Source organism: Diabrotica undecimpunctata, chromosome 5, assembly GCF_040954645.1.
Source record: "Diabrotica undecimpunctata isolate CICGRU chromosome 5, icDiaUnde3, whole genome shotgun sequence".
Taxonomy (NCBI): Eukaryota; Metazoa; Arthropoda; class Insecta; order Coleoptera; family Chrysomelidae; genus Diabrotica; species Diabrotica undecimpunctata.
Genome location: NC_092807.1, coordinates 62,424,831 through 62,443,515, shown reverse-complemented (window position 1 = coordinate 62,443,515; position 18,685 = coordinate 62,424,831). Strand labels below are relative to the sequence as shown.

The window sequence follows — 18,685 nt, the reverse complement described above, 5'->3', positions numbered from 1 at the left end:
TTGTGAAACTCTAACTACTCGGACATTGTAGGAGTCACCAGCTGTCGCCCCTTACGGCTGATTTCTCCTCGACATTAATTTCTACGATGACCTAGTTTTCCACACTGCCAACATCTAAGTGTGGTTGGAAGACTGTTGCGGCTCCTATTTTCTAATCGCTTGAGAAACCCTTTGTTGGTGGCCGGAACCTGGCAAATTCGTATGTAACTTTTAAGGGTGGTTTTGGCTGCCCCGTACTCTAATGCACAAGCTAAGACGTCTCTTAGTGTTTTATTTTTAGCCATTCACATAACCTGCTGCATTTCGACACACGGTGGTTCCGGGAAGTCATCTGGGACAGTAGGAGAGGCTAGTCTGATAAAGCTTGCTATATCGACTTCGAATTTTTGTAAAGATTTACCGGATTTCTGCTTCCTGGACCTTAACTGAGTTTGGTACACTTGCTGCAGATATTTGTCACCATATCGCTTTTCCAATTGAAACACCTAGCTGGAAAAGTTATTTTGATCTTCAACAGAGGTGGTCTGCAAAACATTTAGGAACTGTTCACCAGCTATAACAAACTGCTACCAAAACAACATTAGTTACACTTTTGCACAGACTTCTATAACATTTTCCGATTATTTACACTTAAATCATATAAACTTACCTCAGTTGAGCTGGCAATAGAACTGGAAATTCCAAATGTTCTCTTTATTTCTGAAAATAAAGGCGTTTCTAAAGATTTTGGTATATTCTGTAATGATCCTGCAATTGATTGTCCTTCTCCTATTAAACCAGTGCCTTCACTAACACTACTTCTTGAAAAGAATATTGATCTATAAGTAAGAGGCGCTGAACTAATGCCCAATCTAAAAAAAATAATTACGATTAGTATATATATATATATATATATATATATATATATATATATATATATATATATATATATATATATATATATATATACAGTACAGCAACAGTGTAGTGAAATGATCTGAGACTCAGAGAGGAAGTCGAAAACTCGGTGCAGTGAAATTCGACGCGTTTCAACCCAAAAATTAAATGAGTTTGATGGTGAATAATAGTATTAACTTTATTAGCTTTAGGTTTATATTGTGTATATACAGGGTGACTAGAAAATCTCCTAACAAACGAATACTGGAGATTCCTCAGATAATTTTAAGACAATTTAACCCAATCCACCTAGTCTGAAAATGCTCTTTCTAAGTGAGCTAGAGCTTTTTGAAAATGGAGCCTTGTAATTAATTTTTTTTAATACCTCCAAAACGCTTCTAGTTATAAAAACGAAAACTGGTACAATTATTTATCATCCAGAGTTGAATCGATTCCATCAATTGCGAATTTCTAGTACCGGTCATAGGCGTCCGTTTTGGGTAGGTCAACGGTTATTTTAATGCATAAATTTTTTGTCTTTAACTTTTAAGCATTCGTTATATTAGATTAGATTATATTATTAAATTTTCAAATATTCTAGTATTAAAAGGTACTCCTACTTTAAGTCGGTAGAATACACCATTTTCTAGAAAAATCGATATGAAAATTTTTCATTTTTTCGTCTTGAAAGTAAAAATAATAGGTACCTTAATTAATTTTATAAATTATCTTTTGTTTCAATAAATGCAGAACACAATAATTCGTAAATAAAGTTTGGAAAAAGAAGTAAAAAATCAAATTGAAATAAAATTTTATTTAAAGGGTTTGTTCAATTTTTTCGCATGCGAAAAATCATGTCATTTTTTCGCTGTATTATTAACTATCCACAATTTTACAATCATTACCTTAGTCCAACCCTTGAGAACCCTTCCTATTCCAGTTCAACCTCCCCTCCTACCGTATACTCTCTCTTGCCTGTTACCTATCGCTTGGTAAAGACGTACCTCTCTTGCCTGTTGTCTATCGATGAGAATTGACGCTCTCTCTCCCCTGTTGACTGTCGTTTGATGACAGGGGTGTTCTCTTTACTGTTGACTGCCGCTAACTAATTATCTTTCTCCTGTTTAGTTACGCGAAAAATACCGCAAATACTATTTTAAATCGTGTACAGATGCAAAATGTGCTCTATCTCGTGATCTCATTGTTAGTACCGCGAAACAAGTGTTCAGAAACCGGTACCCGGACAGATGCCCCGTATGAAAAACAACCGCGAGTGTAAGCCTGTCAATACCGCGAGTGTGTGCAGCAGAAAAATTGGTAAGACTTTGTATAAACTTAATTTGCTATTGTCTGTATAACCTTTTACCACATATCCGAATTTATTTGAACCAGCCCTATGTAATACAGTCCTCATTAGCTGAAATTATATTTATAATTTCACATATGTACACCCTTTTTGTACATATTGTGGTCAACAATCAAGAGAGAGTCTTTCTTCTTGCTATTTTAAAACTGTATTTCTAAAGGAAGGGAGGTTAAACTAGAATAGGGAGGGTTATCAAGGGTTGGACTAAGGTAATGATTGTAAAATTGTGGTAGACGGATAGTTAATAATACAGCGAAAAAATGACATGATTTTTCGCATGTGAAAAAATTGAACAGGGTTTTAAAGACAAAGTATTTATTACGATAGAACAAAACTAACACAAAAGAACAAGTATCAAAAGTAAATAGTTACAAAAGATGCTCGATGTGCGCTTTTGCTTTTGCGAAAATTTGTATCTTGTATCCTTATATTGTATTTGTATATTATATTGTATTTGCATTGTATATGATGTATTTGCATCTTGTATCCTTAGCTAGAGTTGTGCACGATTTTGTATCGGAACGAAATAAACAAATGCTTTTATGTATCATCAAACACAATAATCTCAAGGATTAAAATCCGGCAACCTTGCTGGTCAAGCAACTGGACCGCTTCTTCCAATACAGTGGTCTTCGTAGTGATTATCAAGAAAGTCTCGTACATTCCTGCTAAAGTGGGCCTGACAGCCGTCATGTAAAAACCATAAGTTTTGCCGAATATTTAAGGGTACATCACCTAACGAATCAGGTAAAACACTTTGCAGGAAATGTAAGTAATCAGCACCATTTAAACAAGCAGGCAATTCCACAGGCCCAAGTAGATAATCGTTAATTACTCAAATCCAGACGTTTATGCTAAAACTATGCTGATGCTTAAATTCTTGAATAATCTGGGGATTGTCACCAACATACGAATCGTATTGTTTATTATCCACATTAAAAATTCCATTGTTTGTAAATGTAGCTTTGTCGAAAACAAAATGTACCTGAAAAAATTAAAACTTATTTTTTTTATTTTGTAACCATCTAGCGAATTCTTCACGAGCAAGAAAATCTCCTTGTACCAGTACTTGTACCTTTGTAAAATGAAAAGGATATAAATTTTCGTTGTGTAAGATATTTCCTACTGAAGATTTTAAAATTGTGGGATCCATGACAGATAGTCTTCGAACGCTAATTTCTGGATTTTCCTCAACTTCCATTAAAATAACATCTCCATGTGCTGCTGCTAGATAATCATGTCGTCCTCTTTCATTATTTTTTGGTACCACTGAACCTGTTTCTCTTAATCGTTGATGAAGAGATCTAAATATTGAGTGAATGGGATCATGATTGGAACATTTTTCAGGGTATCTACGTTGTGCTGCTCGAGCGTTACACCTCATTTCGCCATAAAATTAAGAACACCAGCGTATTCCTCATTAATAAAAACCATTTTTATTGAATAGAAATTGTTATATTTTAATGCCGCAAATTAAAAAAGTAAAAGATAAATTTCCCGAGCCGACCACAATTTGACAATGAAAAACGTAGGTTATACTTCTGTTGACAGGTCAAAGCCAACTAGTGCAAAAAATATTAATTTAACTTTTATGACTAAAAAACAAAAAAATTTCAAATAGATTTTTCTTGACAACGCCGTATCCTATCTACTTAGAGTAGGAGTACCTTTTAGTACTAGAATACCTAAAAATTTAATAATCTAGTGATTATCATGATCAATCACGAATACTGAATAGGTAAAGACAAAAAAGTTATGCATTAAAATAACCGTTGACCTATCCAAAACGTACGCATATAATGGGTACTAGAAATTAGCAATTTATAAAATCGGTTCAACTCTGGAAGATAAAACTCTCGTTTTTCTAAATAGAAGCGTTCAGGAGATATTTAAAAAAAAAAACTAATTACAAGGCACCACCTTCAAAGAGCTATAGCTAAGGAAGCATTTCCGGACTAGGTGAATTGAGTTTTTTTTTTTTTAATGACATAGACATTAGTCATTCAGCCAGTTGCAATAGTTCTCCAATCAGACAAATGCACAACCCTATCCCTAATAGAAAACTAACGGATAATTAATAGAAGAATATACGACAAGGAAACTTACAGGGTCACTTGCTTCTCGTCTAGGGGCCCATATGTGAATTGAATTAAATTGTCTTAAAATTTCCTGAGGAATTTCTGGTCTGTATATGCAGTGAGCACGTAAAGGTTGGAATAAATTAGTTTAAACGCTTGATTTAACCATTGGTTAAAAAAGCTCAGACACGTCGATTTTATTTTTCTGTTGCGCATTTTTTGCTGAACTCATATTTTTGATGACGTCATCACTGTTTGAGTTATTATCATTTTTTTAAAATGTTTATACCTTATTTTGACACTATTATCGAAAAGAGCGCATCTTTTTGTATACGAATGCCATAATTTTTTCTTATATGGCTTATGTTACGTAACCATATGTTCGAATTTTTGCATTTTTATGTAAAAAGTAAATTTGCCTTTTGACAATATGCAAGACTATGTTGAAATATGACGGTGTTTCATACTCCTAGAGTTTAGTCTATTTAGTAAAATTGGTAAATTTATTATAAACATACATTTAAATATTTTTACATACATATTAGGAATAATAAATAATATGATTGTTAATATTAAATTAACCCGTAATATCTCAGAATTATGACTTACCTGTCTCTTAAGCGTGCAGAAGTTGGATGTTCTCCAAAAAGTAAAATTATAAAACCAAACACTAAACATACTGCTAACAATGAACCAAAAATGACAACAAAAGCATTTTGGACTCTTTTTCCTGGATTGTAATAAAGGGAGGAACTCAAAAATTGAGAAGCGTTTACTTCCAATATGTTTTCTACAAATATAATATTTTGATTGTAATATTAACAAAATTAGAATAGTTACTAACCGTTCTGTAATATTTGATACAAATGTTTTGCTTCTTCCAAACTATTTCCAGTAAACTGTTTTTCTGTGAAAATTATTTGAATGATAGGTTTTCCATTTCCATCTCTTACCTTGCTAACATAAGTATCTGAAGTGTATTCTTTAAACTTTTGGTCTATAGAGTTTATTTTAAAATTTGGCTTTGAATTAAATGTAATACTCGCACCTATAAATTAAACAACTAGTTAACAAGCTAACAATATCTACTTAAAAAATATTTTAGGTTATAGATTTGTTTCTAGGTATTAGTTTTATAAAGGTTTTTACTAGATCAAACCAATACAATAATTATTGGTGATTTCAAATCGAAAATATGCTTAAAAGAAGACGAATAAGAACCAAACTACAAGTAACCACCTAACAAGATTTGATTCAAATACCAAAGTAAGTATTATTATTTATATTTTGATTTTTTGTTTTAGCAAAATATAAAATAAAACTCAAGTGTTTGCTCAAACTCAAACTCAAACATCAAAACTCTTCGAAATCTTCGAAAAAAAGAACGATTTCCGAAGTGGAAATTGAAACGTCAATAAACGTATTTTAACCTTTAATTGTGGCTTATTCCCATTTAAATATAAATTAATTTAAAATGCCACAAGAAAATAGCTTCAGAACAATAATAAAAAGTCCATTACCACTGTATTATTACCAGGTAGACATGAGTCACGGCGGAACCAAATCCAATAGCGGTGAAAAGAAGAGGATGGTTTGTAGATACGACCGGGAGGGCTGCTGTACGAATCTACAATAGGAAACTGCGAGTGTATGAAATTAAGCCGAAAGAAGGATATGTGATTTTTCGGATGGAGGGGGTGCGGCTGGTCTGCTGTTATATTTCTCCAAACGTGACGGTGGGCGAGTACGAGATGAAGATAGACGAGATCATGCAGGAAGTGGGAAACACAGGAGGAGAATACGTAGTGCTGGGAGATTTTAACGCAAAAGCAGCGGAGTGGGGATCTCCCATCACCGATACTCGTGGCAGGATACTAACTGACTGGGTGGGTGCTCTAGACATAGTGGTTCTGAACACAGGTCTGGAACCTACGTTTGTTAGGAGATGTACAGGTACGTACATCGACGTGACCATGGCGACACAAGAAATAGCGGCGAAAGCAAGAGGCTGGAAAGTTTTGCCAGACTACACTGGAACTGAATATCAGTACATTGAGTTCTCGATAACTGGAACGGGGACCACTAACACGGTCCGTGCATCCGGGACGTCGGTGGGCAGATGCGACGATGGGAATGACTGGAAAGTATACGAGGAGCTAATGAAATGGAGAGTGAGCATAATGCAGGGTTAATCACCGACAGTGGAAAGCCTGGAGAGAGTCATTAAAGAAGCGATGGAAGGAAGCAAGCTTGGTCGCCAAGATGTCAACAGGATGCTATATTGGTGGAATGCGGACATCGAGGCACTAAAAAATGTATGTATAGCAATGAGAAGAAGGTTAACAAGAGCAAGAGGTAGAGCAGGAATCAACCCTGAAGTCATCGAGGAGATCGAGGAAGAGTACCGCGCAAGGAAGAGGGAACTGTATAGGAAAATCCGTACAGAAAAAAGAATGCACTGGAAAGAGTTGTGTGAAAAGCTGGATGAGGACATCTGGGGTCAGGGATATAAGATCGTCATGCGTATTCTCCTTACGAAATACCTATGGACAAGAAGCTTGAGGTAACAAGAGAGCTCTTTCCGGACGGCAGATGTCATGGTGTATGGAGGGATGAAGGAGCTGAGCGGGATGTACCCTTTACCATGGATGAACTTATCGAAGCATTGGGTTCACTGAAGACTCGTAGATCCCCCGGACTAGATCAGATACCACCTGAGGCGGTGAAGGGTCTAGGACGGGTGGAACCTGCGTGGCTTCTGGAACACATGAATGCACTGCTGGAAGCACAAACCTTTCCTGAGCCTTGGAGGACATCGAGGTTAATACTGCTTCCCAAAGCTAGGGAAAAGTCCAAAAGACCAGATCGCCCCATCTGTCTTCTTCCATGCATCAGTAAGCTGTATGAAAGGATGCTGCGAGTACGCATAGACGACATGATTGAGAGGTCAGGTGGTTTATCTCGGAGACAATTTGGTTTTTGTAAAGGGAAAATTGATGCAATCATGAGTGTACTCGAAGCATTGCACAACAGAGGGGATGAACATCGCTGGGCGGCCCTGCTGTTGTTTGATGTTAAGAATGCATTCAATACGTTGCAGTGGAACGAGGTAATCAAGGCAATGGAGGAGAGGGAATGTCCTGGTTACCTGATGAATGTGGTGCCGGAGTATCTGTCCGAGAGAAGGATTATGGTGGAAAAGGGCACGATCGTGGACGTGACGGCCGGGGTACCCCAGAGATCTGTCTTGGGCCCGACGCTATGGAATCTGGCATATGACGGGGTTATGCACTGTGAATACGGAGAGGGTATAACCCCCTTCGCATTCGCGGATGACCTCGCTGTACTGGTAGTGGTCCGGGATGAGCCAGATCTCAAATACCGGGTTCGAAACGCAGGCGGCGTCGTAAAGAAATGGATGACGCAGCACGGAATGAAACTTGCGACAGAGAAAACCGAAGCCATCATTCTGAAGGGGACAAGGAACAGGCAAAATATTCAATTAAATGTGCGGGAACATATCTAACACCCAAGAAACAAGTAAAGTATCTAGGAGTGACATTGCACCAGTATGGAAAACGGGGGGAGTACGTGCGGGAGGTGGTCCGGAAGGCTGCGAATAGTGCGGCTGCGTTGGGGAGGGTGATGCCGAACATTGGAGGACCCAAATCCGAAAGGAGGAGGGTTTTACATGGTGTTGTACAGTCGATCGTCCCCAAGCTACTAAATATCTTTACAACTTAAAAAGTTACATTTGTTATGTGTTACATTATTTTTGAAAATATGTTGTGATATTTAAGTATTTAACAGATACCCTGCATAGCAACGTAAACTCATGTATCCTGGTAATAAGGCACTTTACTCCGAAAACGTTTTGTGATGTAGCCCGAAATGGTCTTTTTATTTATATAACTTTTATAAAAGATTTTTAAATAAAACTTTTGTAATTCATGGTATACAGCCAACTACAGGAATTTCATTTTCCTTGTAAATTTTAAATTAGAAATAATTTAAACTATCATTAAGTCCCCGGCCTATATGGCATTACATATGAAACCGTCAAAATTATAGCAATGAACATAGCTCATTTAGTCTATTTAAGTAATTTGACAATTCAACAGTGTTTTCGCTACAATTTAAAGCATCTAGTGAAAAATCTGCAGCATCTAACTATAGATGTGATCAAATTTAGATAATAATATTTTCTAGATCAGAATAATTTAATTTAAAAACGCAATTTAGCTTTCAAAAAATCTTTGAATCTAGGACGCAATTCCGCAATCTTTAACGAAACGATTGTATTAAAGGATGGAAAACAAAAAGCCTGCAATAGCAATATTCCTTGGCGTAACAAAGGCTTTTGATACCGTTGATCATTAACAACTTTTGGGAATCCGGAAAGATTACGAAATAAGAGGAAATGCAAAAATTACAGATTTTGTACTTGGTTCAATACTTTTTATAATATATATCCATGATTTACTTCCAATTAATACTCAGGGGAAAATATTACGTTTGTAAGATGATACCGTTGTGTTTTATGCTAAAACGAATTGTAGAGAAAGAAAGAAATTACTATTTATTTATTTACTATATCAAACTATACTAAACCAAATATAATAAAGGTTATATAATATTAAGGATAAATATATTATTATTATGTAGCTCATTCATTTTTTAGTTACACTTACCGCATATTGCATGGCAAAATCCTTTAGGTTTGATTGGAGATTCACAGTTCAAATTTTTGGGGCTTTTGAAGTACCTACATGTATCCGAGTTTACTATCTCGTTGCCACAAAAACAACCACTGGGATCGTTACAAGCTGTGTTTCGAATATTTAAGACAACATCAAACATAAAAATTAAGAACACTAAAAAAGAAATGCATATTAGTTAATAAGTTAAAAGCTCTTAGGAAAATCATCGTAAATATAAATCACAAAATAGAATATTAAGAAATGAAAATATAATCGAGTGAATCACACAAAATTGTAAAAGTAATAAAAAAAAACGGAAAAAAATCGTCCGTCAGTTAACTGAGGAAATATAAAACAATATTGCTAGATGAGATGCGTAATATTTATGGGTTGTACAAAAAGGTTCCACAAAAGGGAAGCTAGGACAAGTTAACGAGACGTTTGAAAAAAGAAAAAAGAGTAACTGCTAATTAACACCCATTTCTTCTAAGCAGTCTCATTTCTTAGAATTTTAGTCTGTTTTTTGTTTGATTTTTTATTGGGGCGTAGTGGCTATTTATCTATTTACTATTTTATTAAGTTTTGTCCTAAGATTCTTAGCGGTCTTCTTCTTTTGGGGCCGTGTCGGGTGTCGATATTCAGACATTGGCCGACATCATTTTTACAAATTTCCCGAAATATTTCTTTATCGTCTGCTGCTCGAAATAATTATTCGACTGTGAGACCACACCACTGTCTGATATTACACAAATTGTCTTTTCACTTTTCTTTTATTTTAAGCCGAAGTAGATTGTATTTAGGTTCTCTAACTGAGTTTCCGAAGTATTTTATTTTCATTCTCTTTCTAATGTCTAAAACCAGTCGGTCGGTATTCATCATTCGAAGAATAGGTTCATTGGAGGTGTGCGGGGCTAACGTTATCTTTAGGAAGGCATCTGTTTGCAGGACTTTCTTCTTATAAGTGGAAATGGGCTCGGATGTACTCCTCTGCCCTAAATCTAACACACGCTAGCCATCCCTTCCTAGGGATGGGTTAACCTGGTACGGTTTTTAGAAATTTCCACCCTCAGAGAAAAAAAAAATGATCCTGCGGTAGCACCACAATCCTAATGCTTTTAATTTGTTTAGCAATGTGATTTTTAATGTCAATATCTCGCAGCCATATAATACAATACATAACACATAGCATCTCAGGATCCCCTCACGAACATACATTGACAGCTTTCTGTTCCTGGAGTTCTCAAATTCCTAGGATCCTAGATAAGAATAACTCCCTGCCTAGAGAAAAATAACAATTTGTTGAGGTCTGCTTGTTGGAATATACGACCATGGAGCAAGGGGGATAAACAAATAATAATTGAACTAAACACACACAAAATTAATATACGCGCCATATCAGAATCCAGACGCAAGTGAAAAGAAACTACAATATACGAAACCTATTTAATATATAACGGTAAGGAGAAATCTGACAAACAAATTCAGGAGTTGGACTACTATTACATTACACGATATATTCAAACCGTGCATAACTGGTGCAAGGTATGGGAATGGCAGAATACTAACTAATCATCAATGGCATTACAACTCTTCTAAATCTTTGTCGCGTTTATTATTGCCTTCCATGTTTGTCGGTCCAGTGCCACTATTTTCCATGATTTCACTCTCACTTTCTCCAGATCCTCTCTAACTGCATCTTTTTACCTTTTTCTAGGCCGTCCAATAGATATTCTCCCATCTGGTCTTTCCCAAAATACATTGTTTTTAAGGCGATTGTCATTACTGCGTATCACATATCCTGCCCATCTTAGTCTATTGGCCTTTATATATCTCACTAGATTTTCCTTTCCGAGGGGAGAACTTTTGACCTCATTAGATGTTGCATTTCAAAGAAAGATCTGTTTTTCGCCAATATTCGCGTTATACTTTGTTGTCATTGATGATTGCTGCTCCTATGTATTTAAATTATTTATTGGTCATGATCGTTTTATCATTTATAGTAATATTCATCGAAATTATGATCGTTTTTAGTAATATTACAAAATACTAATGCTTTACTGCATCTTATAGCCACTTATAGTACACTTATACTAAAATGGGAAAAGCTAGTGGTCCAGATACTTCTTCTTTATGTACTGCCTACCAATCCGAGATTGTAAATTATCATCACTATCTTTACTCTATATACCGATGCTCTGAAAAGTTCTACTGAACTGCATCTAAATTAGTCCCTTAAATTTTTCAACCACGACACTCCCCTTCTTACTTCTTCTTCATCTTTACCTGTATTATCAATCTCAGCATTTCATATTGCTGTTTCCCCATTACATTTCCCAGATATTGTAAATTTTTTATTTTTATTGTATTTATTATTTCGTATTATTGGTCATTTCTGGTAATACTTTCCTATTCTTCTTCATATGTATCCATGCTATTCTAAGCATCCTTCTGTAACACCACATATCAAATGTTTCTAGCTTATTTGTGTTTTCTTGCTTCAGTGTCCAGCTTCCAAGTCCATATTGTAATATCGAAAATACATAACATCCCAGAGCTCTTACTTTCAGTTTCAATCTAAGGTTTTTATTGCAGAGAAAATTGTTTTAGTTTTTACAAACGCATTTCTTGCTATTTCTATCCTGACCCTTATTTCTGTTGTTTGGTTATTATTTTCTGAAATTCAGCTTCCCAGGTTTTGTTTTTTTACATTCATTCTTAGTCCATATTTTTCACAGTAACTTTGGTCCAGATAAAGAGATATTCAAATTAATGAACGAAGAAACATCCCTACGTTGACGAGATTGTTCAGTGAAATCTATAAATCTGATAGGAATATATATTGACAAGGTTGGTTGAATGTGTTTTTATTCCTGTCCCAAAAAAAAATCAGCATCGCCAACAAATGCGAACAGTTTACGTTAATTAGCTTAATCATCCATGTTCCGAAAATTATGTTTAAAATAATTCATTATCGAATATATAGAATATGCGAAAGAGACTTGTATGACATACAGTTTGGTTTCCGAGAAGGGATGGAAACAAGATGTCGAGATCAACAGAAAGTAACAACTTAACAATATGAATGAACTATGAATGTAAATACCTGCGTTCCTGGCTAATATCGGATACTGATGACTAATATCGGATCCTGATTTAGATGTTTAATTTCGAATAGAAAAGGCAGGTACAGCATTTAAGCCTAGAAGCTTAGAAGCCTTTACAGTGTGGATATATAGAAGACTCAAATACCATGGAAGGATTATGTACGCAACGAGGAAGTTTTTCAGACTCACTAAACAAACATAAATTATTTGAAACATGAAAAGGAAAAAAACTTCATACTTTGACTAGGACATACCACGAAGTACAGCTAAGATTTTTAAGTTAATTATCAAATGGAAAATATAAGGCAAGAGAGGACTGGGAAGAAGCAAATATTCGTGGTTGAAAAACTTAGAGGTTGGACTGGTTTGAGCTAATATTTATTGCTTCGAGATACACAGTACTCTGTTGAGATTGTTGCCAATCTTCTATAGAAGATGGTAATATAAGAAGAAGATAACGACTTATGCACCTGATGCCGTCAAGCCAATTCAAGAATATCAAGTATTTTGAGAACAATTACAAAACGAGCTGGACAGCATACTATCCAATGATATAATAATCATTATGAGAGATATAAACACAAGAGTAGGAAATGCCTTTTTAGATGGAGTTAAAGCCATATTTAACGAAGATGTGGTAGAAGATGGCGGTGAAATGCTGATACAATTAGGTGCGTATAATGAATTAAGAATTAACAATACGTTTACCAACATAAACCCCAATATACATATATTTGGACAGACACAAGAGGGTGAAAATTAGTAGTAATATGTTGTATGTGCTATGTATTGTGCAGTATTATGAACATTGGAAGTCATCAATAACTTGCGATATGCGGACGACACAGTACTCCTAGCATCTACTCAAGATGATCTGCAAACATTACTTGACAGTGTCATGATGATGGTAACCATCGTTCTGAAAGGGCATGGTACATGAAGGAGAAGATTAACATGGATCATCAATCATCTGGTATTGTTCCTTCGTTGTAAATTTTATTAAATAAAGCAGTTAAATAGGTAATCCTTTCACATTTTTCTATCTCATTTTCACAAATAGTATGTGTATATGTAACGTTTCTCGAGGAGCATCGTCAAAAAAATTACTGATGTATCTCTCCCATATTTAAGTCTTTTTTGTTTTTTAAATCCGAAAGTATATTTAAGTTCCTTGTGGAGATTGAAACTGTCGAGTTTTTGTTGGAGTTCTTCTATTTTTTTACAGAAATTATTAAAGTTCTTTGCTTTACATATTTTCCATTTCGTAAATTTGTTGATTTCACGGTATTTGTTAGTGTTTTTATTTTTATATTTCCATTGTATGTCATATATTTTTTTGTGAATATTTTAGGTGTTTTCATAAACTCTCTTACTTATTCTTCTATCTTCTAAAATAGATTTAGAAATTCCGCTGATGCACCAGTACGAAACTTAGTACGCTACCAATAGGTACATGTAAGTTATACGCTAAAATATATCAACTATAAAATGAAATTCTAAAAATAATTGCATATTAAGTACTTATGGTGTATTTGCTTTTTAACTATAACAAATTGTTTTCAATACTTACATCCTAAAATTTCATCGTTTTTGGCTACAATTATGTCATTATTTGTCCAGTAATCGTGACCATACTTTAAACTTTTTACTGTTATTGGTTTATATATTTTAATACCTCCTGTTAATATTCCCTTTGGAAAAACCACATCATCGTATTCGCAAGGCAATCTTTCTATGTGAGGAACAGCTTCGTTGTCGTGGAGTCTACCTGGTAATAACCAATTGCCTGAATGATGCCACCGGTGCAAATTCATCTCTGTGCTGTTTGTGGCAACACCTTAAATTAACAACAAAAGTGTACAGGCCGAGTTTTTTTATTAAATGTATACAAATAAATAATAATAAAATAATTAAAACATTTTAAATTCAAAAAGTAATGCTGAAATTGTAGTATCTTAAGAAATACTTTGTGTAAACTTAGCTTTAAGAAATCTGACAGAAGTAAAATTAATGATTCCCGCCAAGCGACAGAATCAGAGGTTAGCTTGGCTCCTTATGTAGAAGCTTAGATCGTAGTCAGTTTTGTATTTTACAATTTAATAACATAGTGCCAAACGCTAATTTAGAGCCTATTTGTTTTCTGCTCCTCGGTCACAAGATAAATTATTGGCGACGAGTAAAACTCGTTATTTTTAAGTGTTTTTGTTTCTGAATATGTTAGACCACGAGGAAATGGCCCCAACCCAAGGGACAGCGAATTTGACGATAGTTAATGCGGGGAATATTTCAGCCCTAGCAGGCTTTAAGCAGGGCGATGATTTCGAAGTGTTCGAAGAAAGATTGGAGCAGTATTTGTTGGCGAATTTAATTGAAGCTGATAGAAAGGTAGCCGTGTTGAAAAACATTGGAATGAGATTTCGCAATATACTAATATTGACTTTCACTCATTCTAAGTAGCTATGTCATGGATGATGTTATCAGTGATTGTATCAACAATTGCACTTTTTTCATTCCTTTTATTAAAAGATATGTAGATGATTTAGTTTTGGCACTTCTTAAACACAAAATTCATGAAACAATTAACATTTTCAACAATCATAATCAACATATACAGTTTACAGTTGAGGAAGAGGTAGATATTTCTCTACCATTCCTTGACATGAGAATTGTAAGAACTGCAGACAATGTGTTGAAAACCAGATGGTTTAGAAAACCCATGTGTAGTAATAATTTATAAGCTATTACTGACATCATCCAAACAAGATGAAAATGAACCTTATAACAGGATTAAAAGAACGTGTTTTAAGGCTTTCTCATCCAGATTATCTACAAGAAAATCTTCAATTATTAGAAAATATTTTAATTGAGAACTCTTATCCTCCAGATATGCTACGTAGGATACTTTTTTCTAATATTGTTAATTTAAATAACTTAATTTTTTTTTGCTAAATCACAGAACATTGTATTCAACAATCAGAACATCTATTATATCATTCACTACCTTTTATACCATCATTAACACCTAAATTAATACAAACACTAAAGGTTATTGACAATATAAAAATAGCAACAAAGAACATCAAAACTATTTTATCTTTATATTTCAAAACTAAGTATCCTATAGACAAATTAGATAAAAAAAATGTAGTATACAGCATTGGTTGTACTCAGTGTGAAGCTGTGTATGTTGGTGAGACCGGAAGAAATCTGTCAAATCGTATTATTTCCCACAAAAGTGATTGTTGAATTAAAGAACCATCTTGTGTTTTAGCAGAGCATTAAAATTTTGTGTAATGAAAGTAATAAATTCAAAAGGACTTTTTTAGAAATGGTTTGTATTAGCAGAAGTGATAATAATTTAAAGTAAAGATCAGAAATTCAAAATCTAAGCAAAATTTATAATTATATTATTTCTCTATAGTTTATTTATAAAACCAGTAAAATATCACATTTTAATTAAATTTTCCATATACTTGTTACATTTTTTCAGGCATCTATCAATGATGAATAAATCTTCTTTTTTATTACTAAATAAAAAATAATTTTTAAACAAAATTTTATTTTCTGGCAATATAATTGTCAAAAATAAAAATTGTAAGTTGGCATTCATGACATTGAGGCTTATTTGTAATTGGTCGCTATTCTAACTTATTTATAAATTCAGTTGTTTTTGTGTTAAAAAAGTTTTTCAAAATTATGTTACAAAATTTAAGAGAAACATTTATTAGATAAGCTAATTTTTAAGATAGAGTTTCGAAATATGTAATTTTATTTGATGAGATAATATTGTTTTTTCTAGTTCCACTTTGTAAGATATTTTGTATTTTTTAGCAGCTCTTGAAAATGATTGTAAACACAATTGAAAGCTCGAGATAAAAAATAGTTACCTAATAGCCACTTTTATTGACTCCAACCCATCCTATACATATTTATATATACAAGTACTTTTTTTCTTATATATATATATATATATATATATATATATATATATATTAATGTGATATTAACAGTCAGAGATGCGCCAAGCAATTAATTAGCTAATTAATTAATTAATTAAACTTATTCAAATGATGCAATTATGATTTTATCACACTATTTAAATCTATTATCTCAGGGTTATATTCGTGCTTCAATATCTATGCTCTACATATGGTAGGTAAGGTCTGAGGAATACCGGAATAATAAACATATATGATACAAAATTATATATTGAAATAAAATTCACACTCAAATATCTTAAACAAAAAATATCTCATACAATGATTATCAAAATTTTGTTCTACGTACGTAAACCTTCAAAAATTAATGTTATATACTATATAAATTAAAATTTCAAATCAAAATTGTTGTTCTATATCTCCTGATAAATATTTCTATCTTTTCTGAAGCAACTAAAAAAAAACTTTGTTGATAAAGAAAAAACTGACGAATGAAAAAAAAAACTATCTCTCTGATGATGAGTTGTCCAAATCCTTGTTTCTTGTAGCCTACACTATCTATTCTTAGCAGTTCCCTAGGTAATCAGCAATCTTACAACAAATTATTGCGAGCCTCTCGTCTTCAATGGTCTCCTTCAGATGCACGTATCGTTCAAAAGATAATCTTCTTCTCCTCTCGATAAACTGAATCTCTCGTTTCGGCCTGAACAGTGACTCTTGGAATATATAAGCAGAAAAGTATGACTTACAATATTTTACTGGATCAGCTTCCGTCAGGATACACTTAGTCCACGAAAACTCACAAACATTCACTTCTAATGCTTACTATCACTTGGGAACCGCCAAAGAACTACGACTGTCCGCCTTGCACCCTTGGAAAACAACTGATGATCTTTTTTTTTTCCTCTAAAATCTAGCTAAACTCTCATTCATCTATCTCTCCCACTTTTTTTCACTCTTTGCCAATCAAAGTTCGTCATATTTATCCCCATTTAGATAACAAACAACAACCTTAACTACAATTATAACTTTCCTAAAAACTATTAACATGTTAATCGTTTCTACAAATTCTTAAAAACTAACGGGGAAATATAATTTCTAAATTCTACCCTATTGTCTTTATTCACTGTACAAGTCCATTTGGAAAACCCGGTCGTATTGTTCAATTCACTACGTTCACTCAAATATATTTTACAAAGAAAATAATTTATGCATATCTTAAATTTTGTTTACTACAGGTAATCTAAAGATAATGGACTTTCATTTCTTTGAAATATCTTTCATAGTTTATCAGTTGAAATATTTTGAATTATTATGTTTTATAATTTGAAATATATTAAGAGCAAACCAATATTATTTTTAATTTTACATAGCATAACAATATATATATATATATATATATATATATATATATATATATATATATATATATATATATATATATATATATATATAAAGAAAAGTTTCTTCAGGTGAATATAGAGCCAACTACGATTATGTTAAAAGTTTATCATGGCTCGGTAGTCAGTAAAGTAAGTAGGTTTAGCCCGATATTGAAAACAGCTTGTCAAAAACCTACTACATAAGATATTATAATTAAGTTTACAAATTTATTTAAGAATGAGTTAGGGATATTTAAATATGAAAAAATTAAATTAGAAATTGAAGAAGGACCTACACCTATTTTTCAGAAACCAGTTCCGATACCGTTTGCATTTAAAGAAAAGTAGTTAAAGAGATTGAGAAATTAAAAGAAAGTAAAGTGATAGATCAAGTGCCTAATGCAAACTGGGGAACACCGTTAGTACCAGTGTACAAGGCTAATGGCATAGATGTCAGGGTTTGTCGTAACTACAAACAAGTTACAATAAATAAATATTTGCAAAATGTTAACCACTCCATTCCCAGAATTGAAGATCTATTTGCAGCGTTGCAAGGAGGGAAACAGTTCAGCAAGCTAGATTTTTAAATGCGCATAATCAATTACAGGTGGAACCAGAGACAGCAGAACTTCTTGCGTGGAGTTCACCGCATGATATATTTAAAATTAACCGTTTACCCTGTGGTACCAAACCAGCTTGTGCAATTTTCCAGCGGACAGTAGAGAAGATGTTGCAAGATGTTTTAGATTAAATAGTAGTAACTGTAGTTTTTTTTTAAAGTAGCATCAAATATTTAGGCATATTATATCAGCAGAAGGGTTAAAGAAAAGTGAAGAGGAAATGAAAGCAATAGTAAAGATTCCAGTACCTAATAACATTACAGAGGTAAGAGCTTTTGTAGGAATGACAAATTATTATTCTAGGTTTATTCAAAATTTGTCACAAATTTTAAATCCTTTATATGAATTAACCAAAATACCAAAAAGGATACAAAATTTAAGTGTACAAAGGAATGCAATGAGGCATTCGAGGCTGCAAAGAGATATTTAGTGTCTGACAGAATTCTAATTCATTTTGACCTATATAAAAAATTAAGGCTAGTGTGTGATAGAAGTGAATATGGATTAGGAGCAGTGCTTTTGCACTAGATGTCTGATGGTAGTGAAAGATCAATTAGTCATATTTCAAGGCTACTAACAAAAACAGAGTTATTTTATAGTGTGGTACAGAAAGAAGCATTA

The 18,685-nt window shown here is 33.5% G+C and overlaps 1 protein-coding gene across 2 annotated transcripts in view; it reads right to left on the bottom strand.

The window, feature by feature from the left end:
- Amnionless (amnion associated transmembrane protein) overlaps positions 1-18,685 on the bottom strand; it is a 54,897-nt gene that overhangs the window by 9,814 nt on the left and 26,398 nt on the right. For both annotated transcript variants that reach the window (XM_072531011.1, XM_072531012.1), the window contains exons 3-7: positions 13,695-13,961; positions 9,012-9,194; positions 5,165-5,368; positions 4,930-5,110; positions 650-851 (exon numbers count right to left, since the gene is read on the bottom strand). In XM_072531011.1, the coding sequence (XP_072387112.1) occupies positions 650-851; positions 4,930-5,110; positions 5,165-5,368; positions 9,012-9,194; positions 13,695-13,961 (1,037 nt within the window). The remainder of the gene's footprint in view (positions 1-649; positions 852-4,929; positions 5,111-5,164; positions 5,369-9,011; positions 9,195-13,694; positions 13,962-18,685) is intronic.